Source organism: Jaculus jaculus, chromosome 2 (assembly GCF_020740685.1).
Source record: "Jaculus jaculus isolate mJacJac1 chromosome 2, mJacJac1.mat.Y.cur, whole genome shotgun sequence".
Lineage (NCBI taxonomy): Eukaryota > Metazoa > Chordata > Mammalia > Rodentia > Dipodidae > Jaculus > Jaculus jaculus.
In genome coordinates, this window is record NC_059103.1 from 105,446,220 (window position 1) to 105,472,747 (window position 26,528).

Genomic DNA, 26,528 nt, shown 5'->3' on the forward strand with positions numbered 1-26,528 from the left:
GCGAAAAGACCCAGGTTCAATTCCCCAGGACCCACATTAGCCAGATGCACAAGGGGCACACCCGTCTGGAGTTCCTTTGCAGTGGCTGGAAGCCCTGGCGCTCCCATTCTCACACTTGCTCGCGTGCTCTCTTTCTCACTCTGACTAATAAATAATAAAAAATAAAAAACTTTGAAGCTATAATCAGTACTTTGGGATGGATGTAAAATAGTATTGACATGCTTTTTTAAATGAGAAATGCAAAAATTTAATTTTAAAGTGCCCTTGTCCACAGGTTGGTCATGCAGTATTTTTTTGATACTTTTGTTATATATTTATTGAATTTTGGCTGGAGAGATGGCTTAGCAGTTAAGGCGTTTGCCTGCAAAGCCAAAGGACCCAGGTGTGATTCCCCAGGACCCCTGTAAGCCAGATGCACAAAGTGACTCATGCGTTTGGAGTTGTGGAGTTCATTTACAGTGGCTGGAGGCCCTGGGGCTCCCATTCTCTTTGTACCTCTCTCCCTGTTTCTCAAATAAATAAATAAGGAAATAAAATATTTAAAAAATTATTGAGAGAAGGAAAAAAAGTTATTGAATTTGTTTTTTGGTGCTGGTGTTCAGTCCAGGGCCTGGTGCATGTTAAGTACACTGGCACCACTAAACTACACTTTTAGCCTGTACACTTTAAAATAGTTGAATTTTTTTTTAATTTAATTTATTAGTTTTCATTTCAGTGAATACAGGCAGTTTGGTACCATTATTTAGGCTCATCTGTGATCTACCCCTTCCCATTAGACCCTCCTTGTTAATGAAAATGGGTCGTGCATTGTGGAGATAGCCCCCAGTTATTAGTATGATAAATGTCTCTGCAAATCATGACCCAACATGTAACTCTGACATTCTTTCCGCCCCCTCTTCCGCAAGATTTCCCTGAGCCATGTTGGGTTCATTTTTGGTCTGCTTCAGTGCTGAGGTGTTGGGGACCTCTGAGGCTTTGGCTCTCTGATTTGGTAGGAGTTGATTTTTCTCTGCGTTGATCTCCTTCCCCTTTGTGCTGGTATCCAGTTCACAGGAAAACATCACCCTTGCTTATTTCACCAGTTGTCTGAATATTTTTTTGAAACAACTGAATACGGTGGGATTTTAGTTGAGGTATTGTGTTGGAGCCTGTAAAAAATCATATTTGGTCATTGGTATTTTCAGCTAACTTGAAGTTTCTTTAATGCTTGTATGTATGTTCAATTAAGAGCACTTAAAAAGAGCCATGAATTTTTCTTGCATATACCCTTCTGTAGACATTGGGTGATTTTTTTTTTTTTTTCCCCCAGGTAGGGTCTCTCTCTAGTCTAGGCTTACCTGGAATTCACTCTGTAGTCTTGTGGTGGCCCTAAATTCATGGTGATCTTCCTACTATGCCTCTCAAGTACTGGGATTAAAGGTGTATACCACCATGTCTAGCTTGTAATGCTTTTTAAAAAATGTAGAAAATTTTTTTGTGACAAGTTTATATATATTCATTTAGTCCTTATAGCAATTCTTCTAGATAGGTGATATGATATCATAGATGAGCTAACCAAAGTGTAGACATAAACTTTGTATGACCAGTTTGTCCAAGATCATGTAGCTTGGAAGAGTTATGAGGTGGATGGAGTTCAAAGTAAAGCAGCCAAGTTCCAGAGAGTGTGTGCTCATAACTATGACGCTGTCTTGCTAATAGTCATGTAGTGTGCATTGTTGGGTAACATCAGCAAGGGGGGTTATTTTTGATAAATTTACCAGGAATTTTGCCACAACTGTGAAATTTAAAAATGTGTTAATTTTTTTAGGTGCTACTATACAATCATGTTGGATAAAAATAAAGAATTCTAAGACAATAGCATCCATTTTTTAAAAACTTTTTTCTTTTGGTTTTATTTTTATTTATTTATTTGAGAGTGACAGAGAGAGAGAGAGAGAGAGAGAGAGAGAGAGAGAGAGAGAGCGCGCGCGCGCGAGCATGCCAGGGCTTCCAGCCACTGCAAAAACGAACTCCAGACGCACGCGCCCCTTTGTGCATCTATCTGGCTAATGTGGGTCCTGGGGAATTGAGCCTCAAACCTGGTCCTTAGGCTTCACAGGCAAGTGCTTAACCGTTAAGCCATCTCTCCAGCCCAATAGCATCCATTTTTGATCTGAAGACTAGACAGACAGTTTTAGTAGTTGTTAGGTGGAATTGGTTCTAAAACCCTCACAGACACAAAAAATCTGTAGATAGCTTGGGTATATTGGATATAACCTACATGCATCCTGCTGTGTTCTTGGAGTCATCTCTAAATTGCCTATAATACCTAAGGTAACATGCTAAATAAATAGTTCCTTGTATTATTTAGAGAATAATGATAAAAGAATTTGGTATGTGTTAGTACAAGTGCCTGAATATTTTCCACTTGAGGTTGGTTGCATGTGCTGCTGACAAACCCACAGCTAAGAAGGAGGACTATTTGTACTGATGGTGTGTTACTAAATGGTCCAGAACTTTATAGGTATATTTCTAGAGAACATGAACGATTGCTTCCCTTCTGGTCTCTTGTGTTACTTGCCTCTTCCCTATTAGGATGTTTTGCTAAATTGTTCCTCCCCTCCCACCCAGGTAGGGTCTCTTTCTGGTGCAGGCTGACCTGGAATTCACTATGTAGTCTCAGGCTAGCCTTAAACTCACAGAGATCCTCCTGCCTTAGCCTTCCCAGTGCTGGGATTAAAGACCTGTGCCACCATGCCCGGCAGTTTCTATTTCTTTACCTTTACATTGACAGTCAATATGGTTGTAAACCTTTTAAACATTTTAGTATTGCTGTATAAGTTCTTATGGACAATAGTGTCATAATAATTGGTAATTACAAGTACTAGCAAAGTCAAGAATATTTGATATCATTTAAATGTTTTACTTATTTGAGGGGGCAGATGCATGCATCACCTTTATATTTGTCTTAACATGGTTACTGGGGAATTGAACCTGGGTCTTAGGCTTAACAGGCAAGCGAGCGCCTTAATCACTAAGCCATCTCTCTAGCCCAAGGATATTTGATGTTTTAGCCAGGCGTGGTGGCACACACCTTTAATCCCAGCACTCGGAAGGCAGAGGTAGGAGGATTGCCATGAGTTCAAGGCCACCCCGAGATTACATAGTGAATTCCAGGTCTTGGGTTAGAGTGAAATCCTACCTCAGGAAAAAAAATGAAAAGAATATTTGATGTCTTAATGGAAAAATAAAATGCGCACACTTTAAAGAATGAATATGGCCAGGCCTGGTGACACCTTTAATCACCTTTAATCCCATTTCCCAGGAGGCAGAGGTAGAATCACCATGAGTTCGAGGCTATCCTCAGACTACATAGTGAATTCCAGGCCAGCCTGGGCTAGAGTGAAACCCTATCTCAAAACAAAAAGAATGAATGTAGGCAAAGAATTTGTGTTTGGGGCAGGAGAGATGCCACAGCAGTTAAAGGTGCTTACTTGCAAAGTTTTGACAGCCTGGGTTTGATTCCCCAGTACCCACTGAAAGCCAGATGCACAAAGTGGTGTGTGTCCAGAGCTTGTTTGCCCTGGCATGCTTATAGTCAACTAATTCTCTGTCTTAAATAAATAAAAGTATTTTTAAAAATTTTTATGTTTTAGGGCTGGGGAGATGGCCCAGTGGTTAAAGGCTTATAATAAAACAACAGTTCCATGTTGCTGGGATGAGCATCCAAACCAGACACAGTAACTACCACAAGGCTCTTAGTTGCAAAAGCTGATAGTCATGATTGATTCCTCAGTACCTGTGTAAAGCCAGATGCACAAAGTGTTGAATCTGAAGTTCGTTTGCAGTGGCAGGGTGCCCTGGTATGCCTATTCTCTTTCTCTTCTCAAATAAATAAAAGTATTGAAAAATTATATTTTAGCAAAATTAACAAATTAGCAAAAATTATTGCTAAGTTATAATTTAGCAAATTTAGCAGTTTTCTTTCTACCAAGGCTACGTAAGTCTTGTGAGAGTTAAATTCAATTCAAATCTCAAGTTTTATTGATGTCCTATACAACAAAGTAAAAACTAAAATACAAACTAAAAATCCACACTACTTTCTGTTTAATTTGTACTTTAGGCATAAAATGGATATAGAGGTCATCATTATATACTAATCAATAGAATATAAAATTATTCCTCTGGAAGATGGGTAAGATGATGGGATTCTGAGTGATATGTTTTCATTTGAACTTGTGAAGTTTATATGTCTTGGATTGTCAAATTTTTTGGATTTTTGGTTTATAGATAATGGTATTTAGCTTTATACACACACACACACACAAATTTGCTTTTTCGAGGGAGGGTCTCACTCTAGCCCAGGCTGACCTGGAATTCACTATGGAGTCTCAGGGTGGCCTCGAACTCTCGCCGATCCTCCTACTTCTGCCTCCTGAGTGCTGGGATTAAAAGCGTGTGCCACCATGCCCGGCTCCAGCTCAAATTTTAATGCCTTCAAATTTATTTGTTTTAAATATTTACTAGATAGAATGGGTGTGCCAGGGCCCTCCCCCACTTACAAAATAACTCTAGATATATGCTCCAGTCTGTGCATCTAGCTCTATATAGGTACTGACTAGGGAGTGTAACCTGGGTCCACAAGCAAGTGCTTCCAACCATTCAGCCATCTCTCTAATCCTACCTTCAAATTTATTTATTTTTACCTTCAAATTTAATTAGCTATCTCCAGTTTAGTGATTTCCAAATTTCACATTATGGCTCTAGAATCCAATGTGTATTCAAACACATGTATTCATTCTGTATTTCATTTATTTCTGTAAGGTATAAAACAAGATGTCCCCTTTGGATAAATTCATATCCTTTCTCCCTCTCATCCTATCTATGTAGCCCAGGCTTACCTTGAACTTCTGATTCTCCTACCTCTATCTCCTAAGTACTGGGATTATAGATGGGCTCACATAGTTTATGTAGTGCTAAGGGTCTATCTTGTGGCTTTGAAGAACTCTACCAGTGGAGCTACATCCTTAACTACTGGGTGAATTACTTAAATATATTCTAGAAACAATTCTGTGTTTTAAGATTCATGAAATGAAAATTGTTTTGTAGGTTAGTCATTTTCTGATTTTTTTCAAGCTGAATAAATAGTTTTAGACACATTGTTGAAAACACACTTTTGAACAAGGGCATACAGTGAAATCTCAAACTGATCTCTATTCAGACATATTAGCCCTTAAGGCAACCAGCATTATTTTTTTTTAATTTGTCTGTGAGAGAGGGGGGGGGAGTGTGTGTGTGTGTGTGTGTGTGTGTGTGTGTGTGTGTATGTCATGGTGCACACGTGGAGGTTACATCTCTTGTAGCTGTTAATAAGTTTGCAGTTACTCTGATGGCTTTTATTTTTGTAATGTAGGCAGTTCTCTGAGCACTTCCACTATGTAGAAGTTTATTTTTCCTTGTCTTCAGTGTGTTTTCATCCATTGTGTTGGGGTTTTTATTTACAGTTTTATTTCTGGCTGTCAGATGATCCTTTATTAAAATATTTTTTCTTGTATTTATTAACTAATTGTACTTTTCTACTGTTGGTATCATCACAGCTCACAAACTCCCATCATCTCTTCAGTGGTTCCAGAAAATTCTCTGGAATAATGCTGATAGTCCTATTAGAAGTGATACTTTCCACTGTGCACTCTTTGTCCATTGGCAATTTCCTCAACGACTTTGGTGATAGGGCAAAAGCCAAAGTACCACCTCAGCTTGGCTTGGTCAGTTGTGTAATTCTCCTGTCATAGTTACCATCTGCCTTGGCAGTACCATCACCATCCTTTTGTTTTCCCCCTTTTGGAGACAGAGTCCGGATGGTGGTGAATATTGGGGGCCAGAGCAGAAAACAGTGCTGACTTCATCACTGGTGTACCTCAGATAAACAACTTTGATCTGGGGGTTGAACTGGGTTGGCATAAAGTTCAGCTGGAGTCTGATGAACTGAGATTTGGGACAACTGAAAAAAGTTGGACCTTGGCCTTCTCCAAGCCAAAAGGCTGGACTTTTAAATATAGCAGCTCATATGGCCTCACTTCTGACAGATTTATTGGTGATTTATTCCCTCCCTCCCTCCCAAGTTAGCTTCCTTCCTATATTCCTTCTCCCCTTGTTCTCTTGTAAGCAGTTATTCAGAGTTTGGATGTCTTAGATTAGTTATTTGGGAAAGTTCATGGATTTTTTTTTAATTTATTTTTTACATCTGATTTTTAATTTCCTAGTTGTATTTTCCCCCTTTGTCCCACCCTCAGGTCTTCTAAATGCTTATTCTTTGAGCTTCCTGTATTTATTTTATATGCATGCAAACTCATAACTGATTCCTGTGGGGAATTTATTTAAAATTTATTTTATTTTCCTATAATAGAGAGAAAAGAAGCAGATAGAGGGAATGGGTGTGTCAGTGTCTTCAGCCACTACAAAAAAAATCCAGACACATGTGCCACTTTGTGCACCTGACTTACATGGGCCCTGGAGACTTGAACCTGGGTCCTTTGGCTTTGTAGGCAAGTGCTTTACCTGCTAAACCATCTCTTCAGCCCCGTCTTTTTTTAAAGTTGTATCTGTTTGTAAGCAGAGAGAGAGAAGAGACACAGAGAGAATGGGTGTGCCAGGGCCTCTGGCTACTGCAGACAAACTTCAGATGCATGCATCTCTGTGCATTTGGCTTTACCTGGTACTGGGGAATTGGGTTACTAATAACCTTGGTTATTAAGCTTTGCAGGCAAGTACTTTAGCCAGTAAGACATTTCTCCAGTCCCTGCCTCTACCTCTTGAGGTCTGGGATTATGGATGTGTGCCACTGTGCAGCTATAAGTAAATTACATTTTGATGATATAGTACAGTTTTTCTATACTCTTGTCAAATAGTACCAGGAATGATAAACCTAGCAAGTAATTTGCAGTATTAACATGCCTAAGTGCAAGTGCCTTCTTCACTGCCTAGGACTTATAACCCTGACAATCAGTTTGTTAGTTCAAAAGTAAAAGCACTGGGCTGGAGAGATGGCTTAGTGGTTAAGCACTTGCCTGTGAAGCCTAAGGACTCCAGTTCAAGGCTCAATTCCCCAGGACCTATGTTAGCCAGATGCACAAAGGGGCGTACATGTCTGGAGTCGTTTGCAGAAGCTGGAGGCCCTGGTGCGCCCTTTCTCTCTCTCTCTCTCTCTCTCTCCCTCTCTCCCTCCCTCTCTTTCTCTTTATCTCTCTGTTGCTTTCAAATAAATAAAAATTTAAAAAAAGTAAGAGCACTGTATACCTATACTAAGGAGGAATATGAGAGACTTCTATAAACCTCATAGTTTCTTTTGAAAAAGTTTTAATATTGGAGAATACCCCTAAGTGTAAACTGAATCAAAATGTCAAAATCTTTTCAGGTAAAGTTGGATACCACATTCTATGTTGGGATCTGCATAGTGTGTCTTGTTACCCAGTAGTGTTTATTGTTTTAAAGGACCATAAACAAAAATAATGAATAAATGATAGATTTAGCCTTTTATAGAAAGTTTGCCAATATGTGCCTTATAAAATAGGAAAGTGGTGTTTTTTTTTTTTTTTTTGTGGTAGGGTCTCACTCTAGCCTCAGGCTGACCTGGAATTCATTATGTAGTCTCAGGCTGGCTTGTTCTCTCAGCAGTCCTCCTACCTCTGCCTCCTTGAGTGCTAGGATAAAAGGCAGTAATTTTTAAAGAAATGTATTATTTATTTATTTATTTATTTATTTATTTGAGAGAGAGAGAGAGAAAGAGAGAGGGAGAATGGGCACACCAGAGCCTCCAGCCATTGCAAACGAACTTCAGACATGTGTGCCCTCTTGCGCATCTGGCTAACTTGAGACCTGGGGAATCGAACCTGGGTCCTTAGACTTCACAGGCAAACGCCTTCACCACTAAGCCACTTCCCCAGCCCAGCATTAAATTTTTGAATTGAAAAGAAGTAGGATTTTGCCCTTCCATGGGGAAAGATTTTTTAATTACAATTTTTTTTTTTGGTTGGGGGGGCTAGCCTAGGCTGACCTGGAACCCACTCTAGTATCAGACTGGCTTCACAGTGATCCTTCTACCTTTGCTGAGATAAAAGGCATGTGCTACCACTGCTTTCAGGAAAATTTGTTCTTTTTTTTTTTCCTTTTTTTCCAGGCTGACCTGGAATGCACTATATAGTCTCCTCCCTCTCCTCCTGAGTGCTAGGTTTAAAGGCATGCGCCACCCACCACACCTGGCTCAAACTCCATAGATATAAATAATGTGCCATGATTATAATTCCCTTCTTTAACCCTCATTTTCCCCCTTTCCAAACCGTCCCTCTTCTGTCTAACTAGTCTCTCTCCTATTTTGATGTCATCCTTTTTTCCCTCCTATTATCCACCATGGCAGGGTCATGAATGTCTAGGGCACTTTGCTTTTGGAAAAGCACTCCTCCCCTTCCGTTGGCTCTTACAATCATTCTGTGCTACCTCTTCTGCATTGGTCCCTGGACATTGGAGGGTGTGATAGAGATAGAGTTTAGTACTGAATACTGTCACTTTCCAGCACTTTAGTGAGTTGTGAGTCATGGCCACTGAAAAAAGAACCTTCTCTAACCAAAAATGAGAGTAGCATTAATATATGGGCATAAACACAAGTGTTTAGAACAGTTTGATGGGAATAATATATCCATTAAGTCAAGCAACAGAAGTAGTTTTTGTTCTGTGTCCTCCACTCCTTATGACGTCCCCCAGCCACAAGCCTTAAAATTTTTTTTTTTCGAGGTAGGATCTCGCTGTAGCCCAGGCTGACCCCCAAAATCCTTATTTGCTGTTTTGTTCCTTTGGGGGGGGGTCAGTTTTAGATTCCAAACAAAATTGAACTGAAAGTAGAGTTCTTACAGCTTTCTTGCTGTGAATACCTTGCTTCATATTGATACATTTGTTACAAGTGACAGAGCTGTTAACATCAGAGTCCAAAAACTTTATAAAAATGGGCTCAAGAACCTTTAATTAAGGGGCTGGAGAGATGGCTTACCAGTTAAGGCGCTTGCCTGCAAACCTAAAGTCCCCATAACCACGTGTAAAGCCAGATACACAAGGTGGTACACGTTTCTGGAGTTTGTTTGCAGTGACTAGAGGTCCTGGCACATCCATTCTCTATTCCCCCTCCCCAATAAATAAATAGATAATAAAATATTTTTAAAAGGGCAAGGTTGGAGATATGGCTTAGTGGTTAAGGCACTTGCCTACAAAGTCAGAGGACCTAGGTTCAATTCCCCAGGACCATGCACCTGGAATTCATTTGCAGTGGCTGGAGGCCCTGTCATGCCCATTGTTGAATTACCAAGTTTATTAGGGAGAAATCACAAATTGTGAGGCTTATTTAGGGAAACTTGGTATCTACAAAAAGGCTGGAGCAGTTACACATGTGGAAGACAGGACCTAGAAGCCCATGCAAAAATATTTAGAAGAAACATGCACTCTGGGTGTAAAGCATAAAGGCATCAGTCCTGTACCTCCACAGAGAAGGAAATTAAGAGATTAAGTAGGAAAACGGAAGGCACCAAAGCAGATATTTCAGTTAATTCTGATGAGAAATGAGTAGTAAAGACAGTGAAAGTTATATCTACCTGTAATCAGAGTGAGAAGTTGTGCCAAAACATGACATAGATTTATTTTAGGAGGAATAAAAACCCAAGGAGGAAATAGCTCCAGAGGAATATTCTCCTTGTTTGCCTGGAAAGGGAGAGGGAAGACAGGGACACCCACATGTGGAAGCCAAAGCATAGGAACCAAGATTGTCTTCACATGGAAGACCAGTGAGGATTTTGAAATAATGAAGGATTCAGATCAAAGATAAACCGTATATGCAACCAAAGTGAGAAATTACCCCAAAGCATGACACAGATGGATGGCAAACTGGGAAATAGGCTGAGCCTTTTCCGTGTCTCAAGCTGAGACAAGAGTCACATTGCTTGTTCCAACAGAGAGGTCACAGGGAGAAGAGAGCAAGATTACCTGGTGATAAGTCTTTATTATAGCTAATTAAAAATGGCGTTTCTCTCCATAAACACATAAATGGTCCAGAATGTAGCTAGGGCTTGTGAAGTTTTCATAATTTAAGTTTGTCTAAAGAGTGAAGAGACCAGTGGCTTCACAGCCTTGTGAAGATTGACTGTTTAGGGATAAAGTATAGACAAATAGTTACCTGGAGCCGGGCGTGGTGGCGCACACCTTTAATCCCAGCACTTGGGAGGTAGAGGTAGGGGGATTGCCATGAGTTCGAGGCCACCCTGAGACTCCATAGTGAATTCCAGGTCAGCCTGGGTTAGAGTGATATCCTACCTCGAAAGCCCCCCCCCCCCAAAAAAAAAACCCAAAACAAAAACAAATAGTTACCTGGTAACTGTTGAGTAACCAGCACCTATCAAGCAAAAACTCAAGGCAGTAATGGTGTCTCATGCCTGTAATCTCAGCATTGGAGAGGCAGGCAGATGTATCACCAGCAGTGAGCTCCAGACCAGCCTAGAGTGAGACCTTATCTTGAACAAACAACAATAAAAACCAAGTAACTAAACTTAGTTTAGGGGCTGGAGAGATGGTTTAGTGGTTAAGGCACTTGCCTGCAAAAGCATAAGGAACAAACTTCAATTTCCCAGTACCCACGTAAGCCAGATGCACAAGGAGGCACATGTGTCTCATTTGAAGAAGCTAGAGGCCTTGACACACCCATTCTCTGTATCTGCCTCTCTCTTTCTCAAATAAATAAATAAAAACTAAAACACTTTTTAAAAAAGAGCCAGCTGTGGTGGTGCATGCCTTCCCAGCACTCAGGAGGCAGAGATAGGAGTATTGCAGTGAGTTCAAGGCCACCCTGAGACTACATAGTGAGTTCCAGGTCTGCCTGGGCTAGAGTGAGACCCTATCTCAAAACAGAAAACTTAGTTTGGATGCGTAAGTGTTGGCTGTTTTCACGAACCATGGTTTTCCTTACCTCTCTTTCTACTCCTTTTACATACGTTTAATTAACGTAGTGCCTTTAGCATACTCTGAGGTTGGGTTAGTAAACTGATAGAGGTGCAGCTGTCTTTGCTTATAAGAGCATTTGCATGTCCAATACAGCCATTTACAGAAGTAGTGAAGTGGTAGATATAGAGATACTGAACTAGCCTTGTTCATTAACCGGTGCTCAAACTTACTTGTTCATTTATTTTGGTCATCAGAAAAAAAGCATTGGAATTTGGGTGTGGTAATCATGTGGGTAGTTATTTCCAAACTAGTTACCAGCATTTGTTTCTTGCTGTGTCCACAGTAATTACATGAGTGATGGGATTGGGGGAGGGCTGGGAAGGTCTTATATAAGGATTGAGGATAGATAGGTGAAGCTGTTGAGTCAAGGACTGTAGTTTAGAGGACATGCCCCACCCAGGTAGTCTAGGTTTCCCCTCCTATATTATGTTACTAAGATATGAATGTTAGTGATTCAGTTTAACTTTATGGTAATTGAAAAGAGTGGCCAGATGTGCAGTTTGGAAATCTGGTTCAGTATGTCCCATTTATCCATCCTCTCTTAATTTATCGTATTATAGTACCTGATAATACTGATTGCAGATGGTGATTGACAGCTACTGATCAGTTAAGTTGCCAGAGTCTTATGTTATAAATAAAACCTCTCACAGTATAGAAATCCATGCTTACAGGAATTTTTCGGTCTCGGCCTAAGTCATTTGTAACCTAGCTCTTAAAAAGTTTTACCTTATTTATCTTGAAGTTTAAAGGGCAGGTAGAATAGGTGCAGTAAGTAGACCCAGGCTGGGCACTTTTTTTTTTTTTTAAACATATTGTAGTATTTCTTACCAGTACATCAGAGATTGGTAAATCTGGGGTGGCATTTGCTGCTTATCAGAGCAAAAAAACAATAGTGAAGGCAGAGCCTGGCTTACAAAGTCTGTCAGTTGCAGCACTGTTTATGACCTCAGAGGACTGATAATCTTTCTTTAGCCCTTTAATTTTGGTTTTGATTTCACCACTCCTTTTTTTTTCTTTTTTTCTTTTTTTTTTTTATGAGAGTGAGACAGAGAGAGAGAGAGATAGAAGTGGCATGCCAGGGCTTCCAACCACTGCATTCAAACTCCAGACACATGCCAGTTCGTGTACATGTGTGACCTTGCACGCTTGCTCATCTTGTGTGTCTGGCTTACGTGGGACCTGGAGAGTAGAACACAGATCCTTAGGCTTTGCAGGCAAGCTCCTTCGCTGCTAAGCCACCTCTGCAGCCCCCATTCTTTATCATTTAAAAAAATTGCATTCTTGGCGGCATGCCTTCAGGCAGTGCAAACAAACTCCAGACACATGGGTCACCTTGTGCACCTGGCTTATGTGGGTACTGAGGAATCAAACCTGCATCCTTAGGTTTTTCAGGCAAGTGCTTTCAATCACTAAGCCATCTCTCTAGCCCATGATTTCACCATTATTTATACCATTCCTTGGAAATAAGTAGCCTCAATACAGTGTTCTAGCCATTCATTGATCTATTGAGACCAAATGTATGATTATTTCTGTTCAGGAAAGGGGAATTAATCCTCCCTCAGAGGTAGACTTGGTTAATATCACCTCTTCAGTGCTGCTTTAAAATGACTTTATTGTCACAACTTTGCTCTGGGATGTTATTTCTTTTACCTAGAAGTATCACATAGAAATGATATAGAGAGGGCTGGAGAGTTAGTTTAGCAGTTAAGGCACATGCCTGTGAAGCCTGATGACCCAGGTATGATTCTCCAGGACCCAAGTAAGCAGATGCACATGGCGGCGCATGCGTCTGGAGGTTGTTTGCAGTACCTAGAGGCCCTGGTGCACCTATTCTTACTCATTTTTTTCCTCTCTGTCTCTAATAAATAAACAATTTTTTTTAAAAAAGAAATGATATAGAGAATAGAAGAAAGTATGTATGTGTATGTAGTTTTTTTTTTTTAACTCTGTAAAATAGCATGTCCATCAAAGTCTTTAGCCATGGAGTATGCCTCAATATTCACAGAATGGGAAACCATGCAACCATATAGTTAAAATATTTAGGTCCTCTTTTAAACATGGAAAAACTTATGATTATGAAACTATGCCAAATCAAAACACGTATTTTTTTTTTTCAGATTATTCCTTAGTAATGCCTACATTCATTTTGTACTGAACTTTTGGTTTTTCGAGGCAGGGTGTCACTCTAGCCCAGGCTGACCTGGAATTCACTATGTAGTCTCAGGATGGCCTTGAACTCACAGCCATCCTCCTACTTCTGCCTCCCAAGTGCTGGGATTAAAGGCGTGTGCCAGCACGCCTGGTCTGTACTGAACAATCTGAGGTGTTTCATATATTATTCTAGCCCCAGCAATGAATGCTTTGAGATGAATGCCTTTAGCCCATTTTTGTGAGGAAAGTGAGGCACAAGAAAAGTGTTACATGCTCAAAATTACAGAGCTCTTGAATGAAAAAATTGGAACTCCAGTGTGAATAACATGGAACTAGGATTTGTAATTTGATACCAGTGTATATCACATAGTAGTTAAAAACTTTTTTTTTAAAAAGTTATTACCAGTTTAAGCCAGACATGGTGGTACACACCTGGTGTTTGGAAGGTTGAAATAGGAGGATCAAAACATCAAGGTTATTGTCTACATGGCCATTTAGGCTAGTCTGGGCTACATAAGACCCTCTTTCAAAAAATAAAAAGTTAATAATGTAAAAATGGTAAAGTTGAAAAAATATATATGATTAGTTTCAGTAGATATATAATTGCTGTTATTTGAAGAGCATTGTCAATGTGAGGGCCGTCAGTATAATCTGTGGGCCACATTTTTGAGTTATTGCTTCAAATCAGAATTAGTGCCAAATCTATGTATTCAAGAAACTACTGTTGTTTACATACTTCAAGGGTTAGGTCATGTTTCCTTCTGGGAAAGAAACATCCTAGAACTACATATATGTTGTATGACAGTAACGGAAAACATAAGTGAGTATTCTTTTTAAAATTTTTTAATTTTTATTTATTTATTAGATAGGCAGGGGGGAGAGAGAGAAAATGGGCATGACAGGGCCTCCAGCCATTGCAAATGAACTCCAGATGCTGTGCCCCCTTGTGCATCTGACTAACATGGGTCCTGGAAAATTGAACCTGGGTCCTTTGGCTTTGAAGGCAAGCACCTTAACTGCTAAGCCATCCCTCCAGCCCTCTTTTTATTTTATTTATTTTTAAAGAAAACAATTTTATTTGTTTGATATAGGGAGAAAGGTGCAGATAGAAAAAATGGGCACACCAGGGTCTCTAGCCATTGCAAATGAACTCCAGATACATGTGCCACCATGTGCATCTGGCTTATGTAGGACCTGGAGAATCAAATCTGGGTACTTAGGCTTCACAAGTGTGTGCCTTAACTGCTAAGCCAGCTTGCCAGTCCAGAAATGAGTATTCTTGAAGAGGGCTGATCTCTATTTGTACAACAGTAGTTCACAATACCCACCTTAAATCTATGTTTCGGCTGAAAGTTGATGGCAGACTTAAATATTCAAACCAAGAAAAATACCTAGGTTTTAGAATTTAGTCAGAATCTATGTGAAACTGGTAAGAATTTTTTAATGTTTTTTATTTTTTTGTTTATTTTATTTATTTGAGAGCAACTGACAGAAAGAGGCAGAGAGAGAGGGAGGGAGGGAGAGAATGGGCATGCCCAGGACCTTCAGCCACTACAAATGAACTCCAGACACATGCACCCCCTTGTGCATCTGGCTAATGTGGGTCCTGGGGAATAGAGCCTCAAACCAGGGTCCTTAGGCTTCACATGCAAGCACTTAACTGCTAAGCCATCTCTCCAGCCCTGGTAAGAAGAATTTAAAATTTCATATTAGTATGAGGAAGCACCACAAAAATAATACTAGATCTGGGAAACACTATTAGGATTATCACACAAGATTAATGTTATACTTGATAATATGTTCTAATTTTTCACAGATTATAAAAAGTTAGCTATGACTCTAGCTGACTGCCAGATTTGTCCTACTCTTGCGTATCCTTTTTCTTTCGTAACAACTTTATGCTAATGCTATGGCAACTTACTGAGCTCTGAATTCCTAAATATAACACTGGATATTTTATTTGAACCTTGTAAACTGAGCAAATCTAAAACTAAATTTAGTATTTTTCACTTAAATTGGTTTTACTTTTTATTTCCTTTGACATCAGTTATTTAATCTCTTTGACCTGACAGTTAATGGCTTCTACTGCCCACAAGATGACAGCTACACTTTTAGCCTGACCTTTGAAGCCTTTTCACAGTCACTGCAACCTACCACTCTAAACCTCTTTAGGAACCCTGGTTACCATCCTCTGGAGAAAACATAGCTTCGTCCTGTGGCTTTGTTGTTTTACCCTATCCCACCCACCCACCCACATGCATACAGCAGCCTTGTAAGAGTAGATTGTCTGTTAGGTTAAAAATATATTACATTACTTTAAGAGTAGCCATGACCTTTTTTTAAAAATTATTTATTTATTTATTTATTTGAGAGCAACAGACACAGAGAGAAAGACAGAGAGAGGGAGAGAGAGAGAATGGGCGCGCCAGGGCTTCCAGCCTCTGCAAACGAACTCCAGATGCGTGCGCCCCCTTGTGCATCTGGCTAACGTGGGACCTGGGGAACCGAGCCTCGAACCGGGGTCCTTAGGCTTCACAGGCAAGCGCTTAACCGCTAAGCCATCTCTCCAGCCCAGCCATGACCTTTTAAATTAGCTTTCACTTTTTTGTACAAATGATCTATAAACTTAAAAATACTGGTAAAACATACACATTTAAGAGGTAATTTCCAAGACTAGTATGATTATACATGCCTGTAATCCTTATACTTTCGAGGTGGAGCAGGAAGATCAGGAGATTAAGGTCATCCTCTGCTACAAAGCAAGTTTGAGGCCAGCCTGGGTGATATACAACTATTTTACTAACCTTTCTCCCTAAAGTGAAATTATGTTTTTGAGAGACTACCAGCCTATAAGAATAGGGAGGGATATGGCAAATTTGTGAAGCAAGGAGGATTTCTTATTTTTTTCTTTTATTGATTTACCATGGTAATTCCCCCCCCTTCACCCACATTCCCCTTTGAAACTCTACTCTCCATCATACCCATTCCCCCTCTCAATCAGTCTCTCTTTTATTTTGATGTCATCATATTTTCTTCCTTTTATGATGGTCTTGTGTAGGTAGTGTCAGGCACTCTGAGGTCATGGATATCCAGGCTATTTTGTGTCTGGAGGAGCATGTTGTGAGGAGTCCTATCCTTCCTTTGGCTCTTACATTCTTTCCACCACCTCTTCGGCAATGGACCCTGAGCCTTGGAAGATGTGATAGAGATGTTTCTGTGTTACTCCTCTGTCACTTCTCAACACCATGGTGCCTTCTGAGTCATGCGAAGGTCACTGCCATCTGAAAAGAGAAGCATCTCTAACTAAAAGTGAAAGTAACATTAACATATGGGTATGAACGTTAAGAGAAGTGGTTACTGGACAGTTTGGTGAGCTTAGTATATACGTTTAGCCAGACAGCAGCAGACATTACACCAGTAGGGCTCACCATGACTACCCCTGTTGTAGGTTTTCAATATCAGGAATGTATTCCAGGCCTCCAGTGCAATTACAGAGCGGTTGGTTTCCCCATAACAGACATGGCACTATTGCACCCTCTGGCTCCTTTGGTTTGGCCAAATATAAGGCTTGCAGTGTCCACTGTTGAGATCTCCACTGGTGATTTCTCTCTCTCGCATTGAACTGTATGTAGTGTGACTTTTTTCAGCTTTTAAAAAATTTTTTTAAATTTTTATTAACATTTTCCATGATTATAAAAAAAGTCCCATGGTAATTCCCTCCCCTCCCACACTTTCCCCTTTGAAATTCCATTCTCCATCATATTACCTCCCCATCTCAATCATTGTACTTACATATATACAGTATCAACCTATTCCAGCTTTTTAAATTTTTTTTCTCAATTTTACTAAACATTTTCCATGATTATAAAAAGTATCCCATGGTAATACCCCCTCCCCCCCCTTTCCCCTTTGAAATTCTATTGTCCATCACATCCACTCCCCGTCTCAATAAGTATCTCTAATGGGATGCCATGATTCTTCCCTACTCTTATGATGGTCTTGTGTAGGTAGTGTCAGGCACTATGAGGTCATGGATATCGAGGCCAAGTTTTTGTCTGGAGGGAGCACGTTGTAAGGAGTCCAACCCTTCCTTTGGCTTTTACATTCTTTCTGCCACCTCTTCCGCATTAGACCCTGAGCCTTGGAAGGTGTGATCGAGATGTTACTTGGTATTCTAGTTACTTCTTTCCAGCACCATGATACCTTCTGAGTTGTCCCAAGGTCACGGCCATCTGAAAAGAGAAGATTCTCTATCCAAAGTGAGAGTAGCATTAATATAAGGGTGTGAATATTAAGAGAAGTGCTTACTGGGCAGTTTGATAAGCATAGTATATACACTTATCCAGACATCAGCAGATGTTACACCTCTAGGGCTCATGACTACCCCTGTTTTAAGTTTTCAGTATTAGTGATGTATTCCCTCCCTTGGAGCAGGTCTCCAGTCCAATTGGAGGGCAATTGGTTTCCACCATGACAGACGTGCCACTATTGCACCCGTTGGCTCATTTGGGCTGGCTGGCCAGTTGTAAGGCTTGCAGTGCCCACTGTTGAGTATCTTCACTGGTGGTATGTCTTTCTCCCATTGAACTACATGTAGAATGGCTTCTTCCAGCTTTCTGTTAGTTGGTCTACATGGAGGAGGTTATCAGCTCAATTTCAGCAGGATTTCTCAGGGGCCTTAAAGCTCAAGTATGTGGAGTCTTCAGCAATAGGGTCTTACCATCGATTCCTGGTGGGAAACCAAGGGCCTTGTCAGTGGCCTATAATATTTTTTGGGGTATCAGGGACCTCCCTGGCCAACAATGCACTGGAAGGTATCCCATCCCTGGCACTGAAAATTTTCCAGCAACCATCTACAGCTCCTGAGTGTTCCATTGTTCAGAACTGAAGGATTCCATTTGAATTATTTATATCCTTCAGATTTTGATTAGCCCTCCCTCCACCTTTACTCAATCTCCTCCCCTGACCTCATTTTGTGCCTTGTCATCTCCATTAATCTATTCTTCTACTTACATATATACAATACCAACCTATTAAGTACCCGCAAGGAGGATTTTTTAAAAACGTGTGCACACATACACGGGTGCTGGTCAGATGGTGACCTCAGATTTCATCCTCAGAAACACCAACTACCATTTTTTTAAAGACAGATTCTCACAGTGACCTATAGCTTTCCAATTAGGCTAGACTGGCTTTGCCTGGCCAGTGAGCCAGAGGTCCTCCTGTTTCATCCTCCCCAATCCTGGGAGTTTACACGCTCACACCATCAGAGCAGCATTTTTACATGGGTACTGGAGATCTAATATGGTTGCAGAGAAAGCACTTTGCCATGTGAGCTGTCTTCCTTAGCCTACTAAAGTCTGTCTTTTTTTTTTTTTTGTCAATGACCTGATTTATTAGAAATTTATTTTTTCTTTTCAACATCCTATTCTGCTGCTTCCTTGGCTCTTTTTGCTCGGATGCCAAAGAGATGGGCATTGGCACGGGCCATGCGAAGACTTGCGAAAGCCTTGAAGTTCTTCTCCTCCTCTGTGATGGCTCTGGCTTTTTCCTTTTTATAGACGTTGCGAATGGGCATCACAGGTCCAGTCAACTGAGTAGCCAATTTGAGTTCTTCAGCCGAGCTGTCTCCCTTCTTGGGGGCGGAGGGCTTCCTGGGGAAGAGGATGAGCTTGGAGCGGTACTCCTTCAGGCCCTGCACATTGGCCTGCAGAGACTCCGTGGACTTGTTCCGCCTCCTCGGGTCCACAGAGGTACCAATAGTCCGGGCCACCTTTTTGTGAATGCTGGCCATCCTGAGCTCCTCCAGGCTGAAGCCGCGGCCGGCTCGGACTTTGGTGTGGTAGCGCACGGTGGGACACCGCACGATGGGCCGGATGGGCCCGGACGCGGGCTGAGGGGCGATGCGCCGCGCCTTCGCCTGCCGGGCCTTGCGCCTGCGGATCTTCCGTGCGGGCTGGTTGAACCAGGTGCTAACTCGTCGCTGCCAGTCCTTGTGGAAGTGGGGCTTCAGGATCATGCCATTCTGGCTGGGCGCCATGGCTGCCTCCTGTGTAGGAGAGCGGCCGAGCGGAAAGGCTTAGCCTACTAAAGTCTTTTTTGAAAAAAGCAACAACAAAAAAACTTATTTAATATTGGTTTTCTGAGGTAGTTTCCCAGCCTGACCTCAAAGTTGATATGTAGCTCAGGTTGGCTTGGGTCCTTCCCTAAAAAAATTATTTATTTATGAGAGACAGTAAGTATGGGCATACCAGGGCCTCCTGCTGTTGTAAATGAACTCTAGACCCATGTGGCACTTTGTTAATCTTGCTTGAATTAACCTTTCCAAGAAACTTTTTTAAAAAAAATTATTTGTTTGCAGTTGGGCTTGAGAAAGAGGGAGGGGGGAGAGTAAAGGAGTGTGTCTGAGTGTACCAAGGCTTCTTGCCACTGCAGACTAATTCCAGATCAGATGCATGCTTCACTTTGTATTTGGCTTTATGTGGGTACTGAAGAATCAAACCCAGGCTATCAGGCTTTGCAAGCAGGTGCCTGTAACCACTGACCCATCTCTCCATTCCTTTTTTTTGGTTTGTTTTTTTTTTTAATTTTGTTTGTTTCTAAGTAATATCTTTCTTTAGCCCAGGCTGACCTGGAGCTCATTCTGCAGCTCTAGGGTGGCCTCGAACTCACAGCAGTTCATGTGCCTCTGCCTCCCAAGTTCTGGGGTTAATGGCGTACGTCACTACACCTGCTCAAAGAGTCTTACGAGGATGTCCAATTTCAAAATATTTAAGGATTATTTTTACTTGCAATTTATATTAAATATATTTTGTAACTTCAGTGAAGAAGAAATAATTTTTTTTTGTGATGGGGGCAGTATCTTAATATAGTCCAGGCTGGCCTGGATGTACTACGTAGCTCAAGTTGGCCTCAAACTTGAAATGATTCTACTGCCTCTGTTGCCCAAGTGCTGAGATTATAGGCATGTATTACCACATCCATCCATCCTATAAACTATTTTCTGGTTAAAAAATTGGATACATGATGACCATCATTCTGCATCTCATTTCTTATTCTTTGTACTGTCAACTTGAAAACATATGGTACTAAAATACTAGACCATTCTTATGCAACCAGCCAGATTTCCCCTCCCCTCCTTCAAATTTCATGAGCTAAGGTCTCAGTATGTAGCTCAGGTTGACTTTGAATGTATAGTTTTCCCATTTTAGCCTCTAGATTGCTGGGATTATAGGTATTTTATAGTGCCTGCTCAGCTGGAAGTTGCTTGTTTTATGCCAGTTAAATATAAGGGGAAAACACTTTACTTGATTCAAGGCTAAGAGCTTGCAAAGCAACAAAAATTACTAAAGGAAATGAATAGAAAATGATTTTTTTTGTGTTTTTTAAGGTAAAATCTTACTCTAGCCCAGGCTGACCTGCCGTTTGTTTCAAGCTGGCCTCGAACTCAGCAATCCTCCTACCTCAGCCACTCAAGTGCTTGTGCCACCACTCCCAGCGAAGATGATTTTTATAAAGCATGTCTCACTTATCAGTCTTAAAATTTTACCCTCTAGCAATAATTTATGATACTGTTAATAGAAAATCAAAAGCTTAATAGATAAATAGCCTTTCAGTCTAAATTGTACTGATTAAGAATGGATTGTCTAGCATTGTAGTGCCCTGAAATCCCAGCACTGTGTAGGCTAGTGTAGGATCAGAAGTTTGAGTACAGTCTGGGCTGCATACATAATGAGACCATCCCCCCCAAAAAAACCCCACAAAATGTATTGTTCAGATATGTAGATAAATCCTTTTCTTTCGTTCTTTCTTTTATTTTTTAAATATTTATGAGAGAGAGAATGAGAAGGAATGGATGCACCACGTCTTCCTGCCACTGCAAACAAAACTTCAGACATAAGTGCCACTTTGTGCATCTGCATTTGTGTGGATACTGGGGAGTTGAACCCAGGCCTGCAGGCTTTGCAAACAAGTGCCTTTCCGAGCTACCTCCCCAGTTCAGTTAGGTGATACTTGAAAAATATTTCCTAAACAAGAAAATTTGTACTGAGAAAACATCTTCCTTTATATATAAGTTTTAATGTTGATGCTTTTGTTGGTAATCATTATGTAATTTTTAGGTCAATATTAATTTTTTTTTTTGTTTCTTTTGAGGTAGGGTCTCACTCTAGCCCAGACTGACCTGGAATTCACTATGTAGTCTCAGGGTGGCCTTGAGCTCATGGCAGTCCTACTACTGCCTTCTGAGTGCTAGGATTAAAGGCGTGCACCACCATGCCAGGCTCAATATTAATTTTTAATACCATGTAAACAAGTGTGTTGTAGAGTATTTTCATGTTTTATATTGGAAACAGCTAGCTATTTGTGGGCTAGAGAGATGGCTTAGCAGTTAAGCGCTTGCCTGTAAAGCCTAAGGACCCTGGTTCGAGGCTCTATTCCCCAGGACCCACGTTACCCAGATGCACAAGAGGACACAGTGGCTGGAGGCCCTGGCATGCCCATTCTCTCTCTCTATCTGCTTCTTTCTCTCTGTCACTCTCAAATAAATAAAAATAAACAAAGCCCCCAAGAAAGAATGAAAACTATTTTGTGTGCTGGAGAGATGGCACAGAAGTTTAGGCACATGCCTGCAAAGCCTAGTGACCAGTTTGATTCCCTACTTCCCACATAAAGCCAAATGCACAAAGTGGTGCATGCATCTAGAATTTGTTTGCAGCAGCTAGGGGCTTTGGTGCACCCATTCTCTCTCTGTTTATCTTTCTCTGCTTGCAAATAAATATTTTAAAGTACTTATTTTAAGTTAAGTTGAGAAATTCATGTAAGTTTGAAGTGTTAACATGGTGTGATTAGACTGTAAATAGTAACTTAAAAGGCTGAAAGAAAGACTTCAATGTATGCTTTTAAAAGCTGCACTTACATTATTAAAAATTATTTAAAAAAATTTTTTTGTTCATTTTTTATTTATTTATTTGAGAGTGACAGACACAGGGAGAAAGACAGATAGAGGGGGAGAGAGAGGATGGGTGTGCCACGGCTTCCAGCCACTGCAAACGAACTCGAGACGCGTGCGCCCCCTTGTGCATCTGGCTAATGTGGGACCTGGGGAACTGAGCCTCGAACCGGGGTCCTTAGGCTTCATAGGCAAGCGCTTAACCGCTAAGCCATCTCTCCAGCCCATTATTATAAATTATTATTATGAAAATAATATGACCAAGAAACACTTTATGGGTTTTAGAGCATTTGTCTTATGTGTTTCAATAATATTAAACATAGAGATCAAAATATTTTAGATTAATGGGTCTAGGAAGGTGGCTCAGTGGTTAAAGGCACTTGCTTGTATTACAAGTGTGTTGACCTGGGTTGAATTCCTCAATAGTCAGGTAGACAGACCAAAGTGGTACATGTGTCTGTGATCCCAATAATGCCCATGACAATAGTAGGCAGAGCCAAAAGAATCTGGGAGCTTTACATGAGTACTGAGGAATTGACCCATAAGCTTTGAAAGTAAGCTCCTTTAACTGCTGTCCTTCTATTTCCTATGCCTGTACATCATACTTTTATACTTGAGAAGCCTTTTTATTTTTCATGATGAAAGAGGTTCTTTTTAGAGATGGGTTAGTACTTATTTTATGAAACTTGCTCTTACTCCTTAGAAATTATTATCAGTCAGTTGCTCAGATTTATTTACAATGTTGTGGTCATGGTTATATTTAAAAAACTTAAAATCATGTTTTATGTTATTTTCCACTAGGAAACCACCCCTACTCCTAATCCCCCACCTACAGAAGAGGAAAAAACAGAATCGAATCAGGAGGTTGCTAACCCAGAACACTATATTAAACATCCTTTACAGAACAGGTAAGCTTTATGGCATGTAGGTTTTCTGACTTAAGTAACCAAAGTAGTGGTGAAAAGAATGAGTTTGAAAAGGAAAATGACTGGTTTTAAGTATGCTCAGGTTGAACATTCCATTTTCATTGCATGGCTTTAGATCCGTGAATCATGTAATATGTGAATCTCTTTTAAAGAAATACCTTCATTTACCTATTTGCAAGCAAAGAGAGAAGAAAGAATGGGTACACCAGGACCTCTTGCCACCACTGCAAATGAACCCCATACACATATGCCACTTTTTACATCTGGCTTGATGTGGTACTGAGGAATCAAACTTGGTCCATCAGGCTTTGTAAGCAAGCACCTTTAACAACTATGCCACCTCTACAGTCCCATGTCTGAATCTTGCTCAGGAAGAACTAGATGAGAATTTGGTTTGAAATTAATTCATAAATTTAAGTCAGTAGTAACCGTAGTTGTCTTAAACAGAGCAAATTTGGACTTGACTTGAGGCAAGTTTAGTTTGCTTTGTCTGAACCAAACTTGTCTCAGGATAAACATTAAGACATCTCATGGAGGGCTTTTGTTGATAATTTTTCTGAAGTAGTCACACAGAGTATGATAGAGTGGATGGTTATGGAAACTTAAGAACATGATTTGTTCTAAAATAGGCCGAAAATAGCATACCTGCCAGAAAGGTGAAATAAAGCATAATATCTGTTGAGGTGGATAATTTTAAAAAAATGTAATATTTATTTATGAGAGACAGAGAATTGGGCACGCCAGGGCCTCCAGCTACTGAAGACAAATTCCAGATGCATGTGCCCCCCTTGTGCATCTGGCTTACATGGGCCTTGGAGAGTCAAATAGGGATCCTTTGGCTTTGCAGGCAAATGCCTTAACCACTAAGCCATTTCTCTAGCCCATGATGGACAATTTTTAGAAAGTTCTTTCTCTCCTTTCCTTTTCCTTCCTTTTCTTTCCCTCTCTTCCTTTCTCCTTCCCCTCCCCTCGCTCCCTTCCCTCCCTTCCTTTCACTCTTACATTCTTTCCACCAATTCTCCTTCAGTGGACCCTGAGCCATGAAGGGAGTGATAAAGGATGTTTCAGTGCTTAACACTGCTCTGTCACTTCTCAGCACTATGTTGCCTTTTGGGTCATCCAAGTGGTCACCACCATCTGAAAAGAGAAGGTTCTCTAACCAAAAGTGAGAGTAGCATTAATATGAATATGAACATTAAGTATAGTGCTTACAGGACAGTTTGGTGAGAATAATATATGCATTTAGCCAGATAAGAGGAGGCTTTATACTTCCCCTGCCATAGGCTTTTTATTAGGTTTTCAGTACCAGGCTTGTATTCCCTCCCATAGATAGAGTGGGCCTCCAATCCAATTAGAGAACAGTCGGTTTCCCCCAGAACAGACATGCCACTATTGCACCTGTTTGGTCATTTGGTTTGACTGGCAAAACGTGAAGCTTTCAGTGTTCACTGTTTTCACTGCTGATAACTCCTATCTCTCATAGGGCTACATGCAATGCAGCTTTTTCCAACTTTCAGTTGGTTGTTCGATAGGGAGAAGGTTTTCAGCTCAGCACCAGCTTGATTTCTCAGTGATCATGCCTCCCAGGCATGTGGAGTCTTCGGTAATAGGGTCTTACAACCTGTTGGGAAGCAAAGGCCTTGTCAATAACCTGTAATGTTTTGGAGGCAGCAGGAACCTAACTGGCCAACAACTCACTGGAAGGTATCCCATTCCTGGCACTAGTAGTTTTCTAGTAACAATCTATGGCTTCTGGATGTGCCATTATCCAAAAAAGGAGGCATTCATATGCCTTATTCAGAATATCTTGAATTTTGATTGGTCCTCTCCCCCACCCATCTCTTACTCAGTCTCTTACCCTGTCCTCCATTAGGCATTCAAGTCCCTGCAATCTCTTCTGCTTACGTATATATAATACCATCCCCTTAAATCCTTCCCTCTACTCCCTCCCTTATAGCTTTCTTCTAGCTTATTGGCCTTTTGGTTCCAGCTCTCACACAAGTCTAAACACATGTAGCTGGGATCTACATATGAGAGAGAACATGCATTGTTTGACTTTCTGGGTCTGGGTTACCTCACTTAGTATAATCCTTTTGAGATCCATCTATTTCATTTTTCTTTACTGCTAAATAGAACTCCATTGTGTAAATGTACCACATCTTTAGTATTCATTTATCAGTTGAGGAACATTTTAGTCTGGTTCCATTTCCTAGTTGTTGTGAACAGAGCAGCAGTGAGCATGGTTGTGTATGTATCTCTAAGGAAGTGAGAAGAGTCCTTAGGATGTAATGCCTAGGAGTGCTATTGGTGGATCATATGGTAAATCTATTTTCAGCTGTCTCAAGAACCTCCACAGTGGCTGTACCAGACTGCATTCCCACCAATAGTGTAGAAAAGGTCCCCTTTTTCTGCATCCTTGCCAGCATTTATTATCATTTGTTTTCTTTGATAGCCATTCTGACCAGGAGTGACATGGAATCTTAAAGTAGTTTTAATTTGGATTTCCTTGGTGGCTAAGGATGTAGAACACTTTTTTTTAGATGTTTGTATGCCATCTGTATTTCTTTTCTTTCTTTCTTTTTTTTTCGAGGTAGGATCTCACTTTAGCTCAGGCTAAGCTGGAATTCACCATGTAGTCTCAGGGTGGCCTTCAACTCACAGCAATCCTCTTACCTCTGCCTCCTGAGTGCTGGGATTAAAGGTGTGTGCCACCACTCCCAGTTGTATTTCTTCTTTTGAGAACTCTATTTAGTTCCATAGCTCATTTTTTAATTGCTTTGTTTGATTTCTTACTGTTTTATTTTCTGAGTTCTTTGTATATTGTGCATATTAATGCTCTGTCAGATGCATAGCTGGCAAAGATTTTCTCCTATTCTGTAGGTTATCTCTTTGCTCATTCATAGTGTCCTTTGCTGTACAAAAGTTTTGCAATTTCATGAAGTCGCATTGGTTGGTTAGTGGTGTTATTTCCTGAGCAGTTGTGGTGTATTCAGAAAGCCAATGCCGATATGTTGAAGTGTTCTCCCTACTTTTTCCTGTAACAGTTTCAGGTCTGAAGTTAAGGTCCCTTGTATATTTAGACTTTTTTTTTTTTTTTTTTGCATGTTGAAAGACAAGGATCTATTTTCATCCTTCTATATATAGATAACCAATTTTTCCCAGCACCACTTGTTGAAGAGGCTGTCTTTTTCTCCAATGAGTATTTTTGGTGTTTTGTGTTAAAAATAAGATGGCTGTATGGGCTGGAGAGATGGCTTAGTGGTTAAGCGCTTGCCTGTGAAGCCTAAGGACCCCGGTTCGAGGCTCGGTTCCCCAGGTCCCACGTTAGCCAGATGCACAAGGGGGCGCACGCGTCTGGAGTTCGTTTGCAGAGGCTGGAAGCCCTGGCGCGCCCATTCTCTCTCTCCCTCTATCTGTCTTTCTCTCTGTGTCTGTCGCTCTCAAATAAATAAATAAAAAATTTATAAAAAAAAAAAAAATAAGATGGC

At 40.6% G+C, this 26,528-nt stretch overlaps 2 protein-coding genes across 3 annotated transcripts in view; one reads left to right on the forward strand and one right to left on the reverse strand.

Annotated features, from left to right (window-relative positions):
• Positions 1-26,528, forward strand: part of Eif4e (eukaryotic translation initiation factor 4E) — a 50,093-nt gene that overhangs the window by 2,359 nt on the left and 21,206 nt on the right. For both annotated transcript variants that reach the window (XM_045143810.1, XM_045143811.1), the window contains exon 2: positions 22,916-23,022. In XM_045143810.1, coding sequence (XP_044999745.1) covers positions 22,916-23,022 — 107 coding nt within the window. The remainder of the gene's footprint in view (positions 1-22,915; positions 23,023-26,528) is intronic.
• LOC101599553 (60S ribosomal protein L13-like) lies at positions 18,524-19,236 on the reverse strand. The gene has a single exon (XM_045143812.1). It carries the CDS (start codon positions 19,202-19,204, stop codon positions 18,590-18,592), a length of 615 nt encoding a protein of 204 aa, XP_044999747.1. The 5' UTR covers positions 19,205-19,236; the 3' UTR covers positions 18,524-18,589.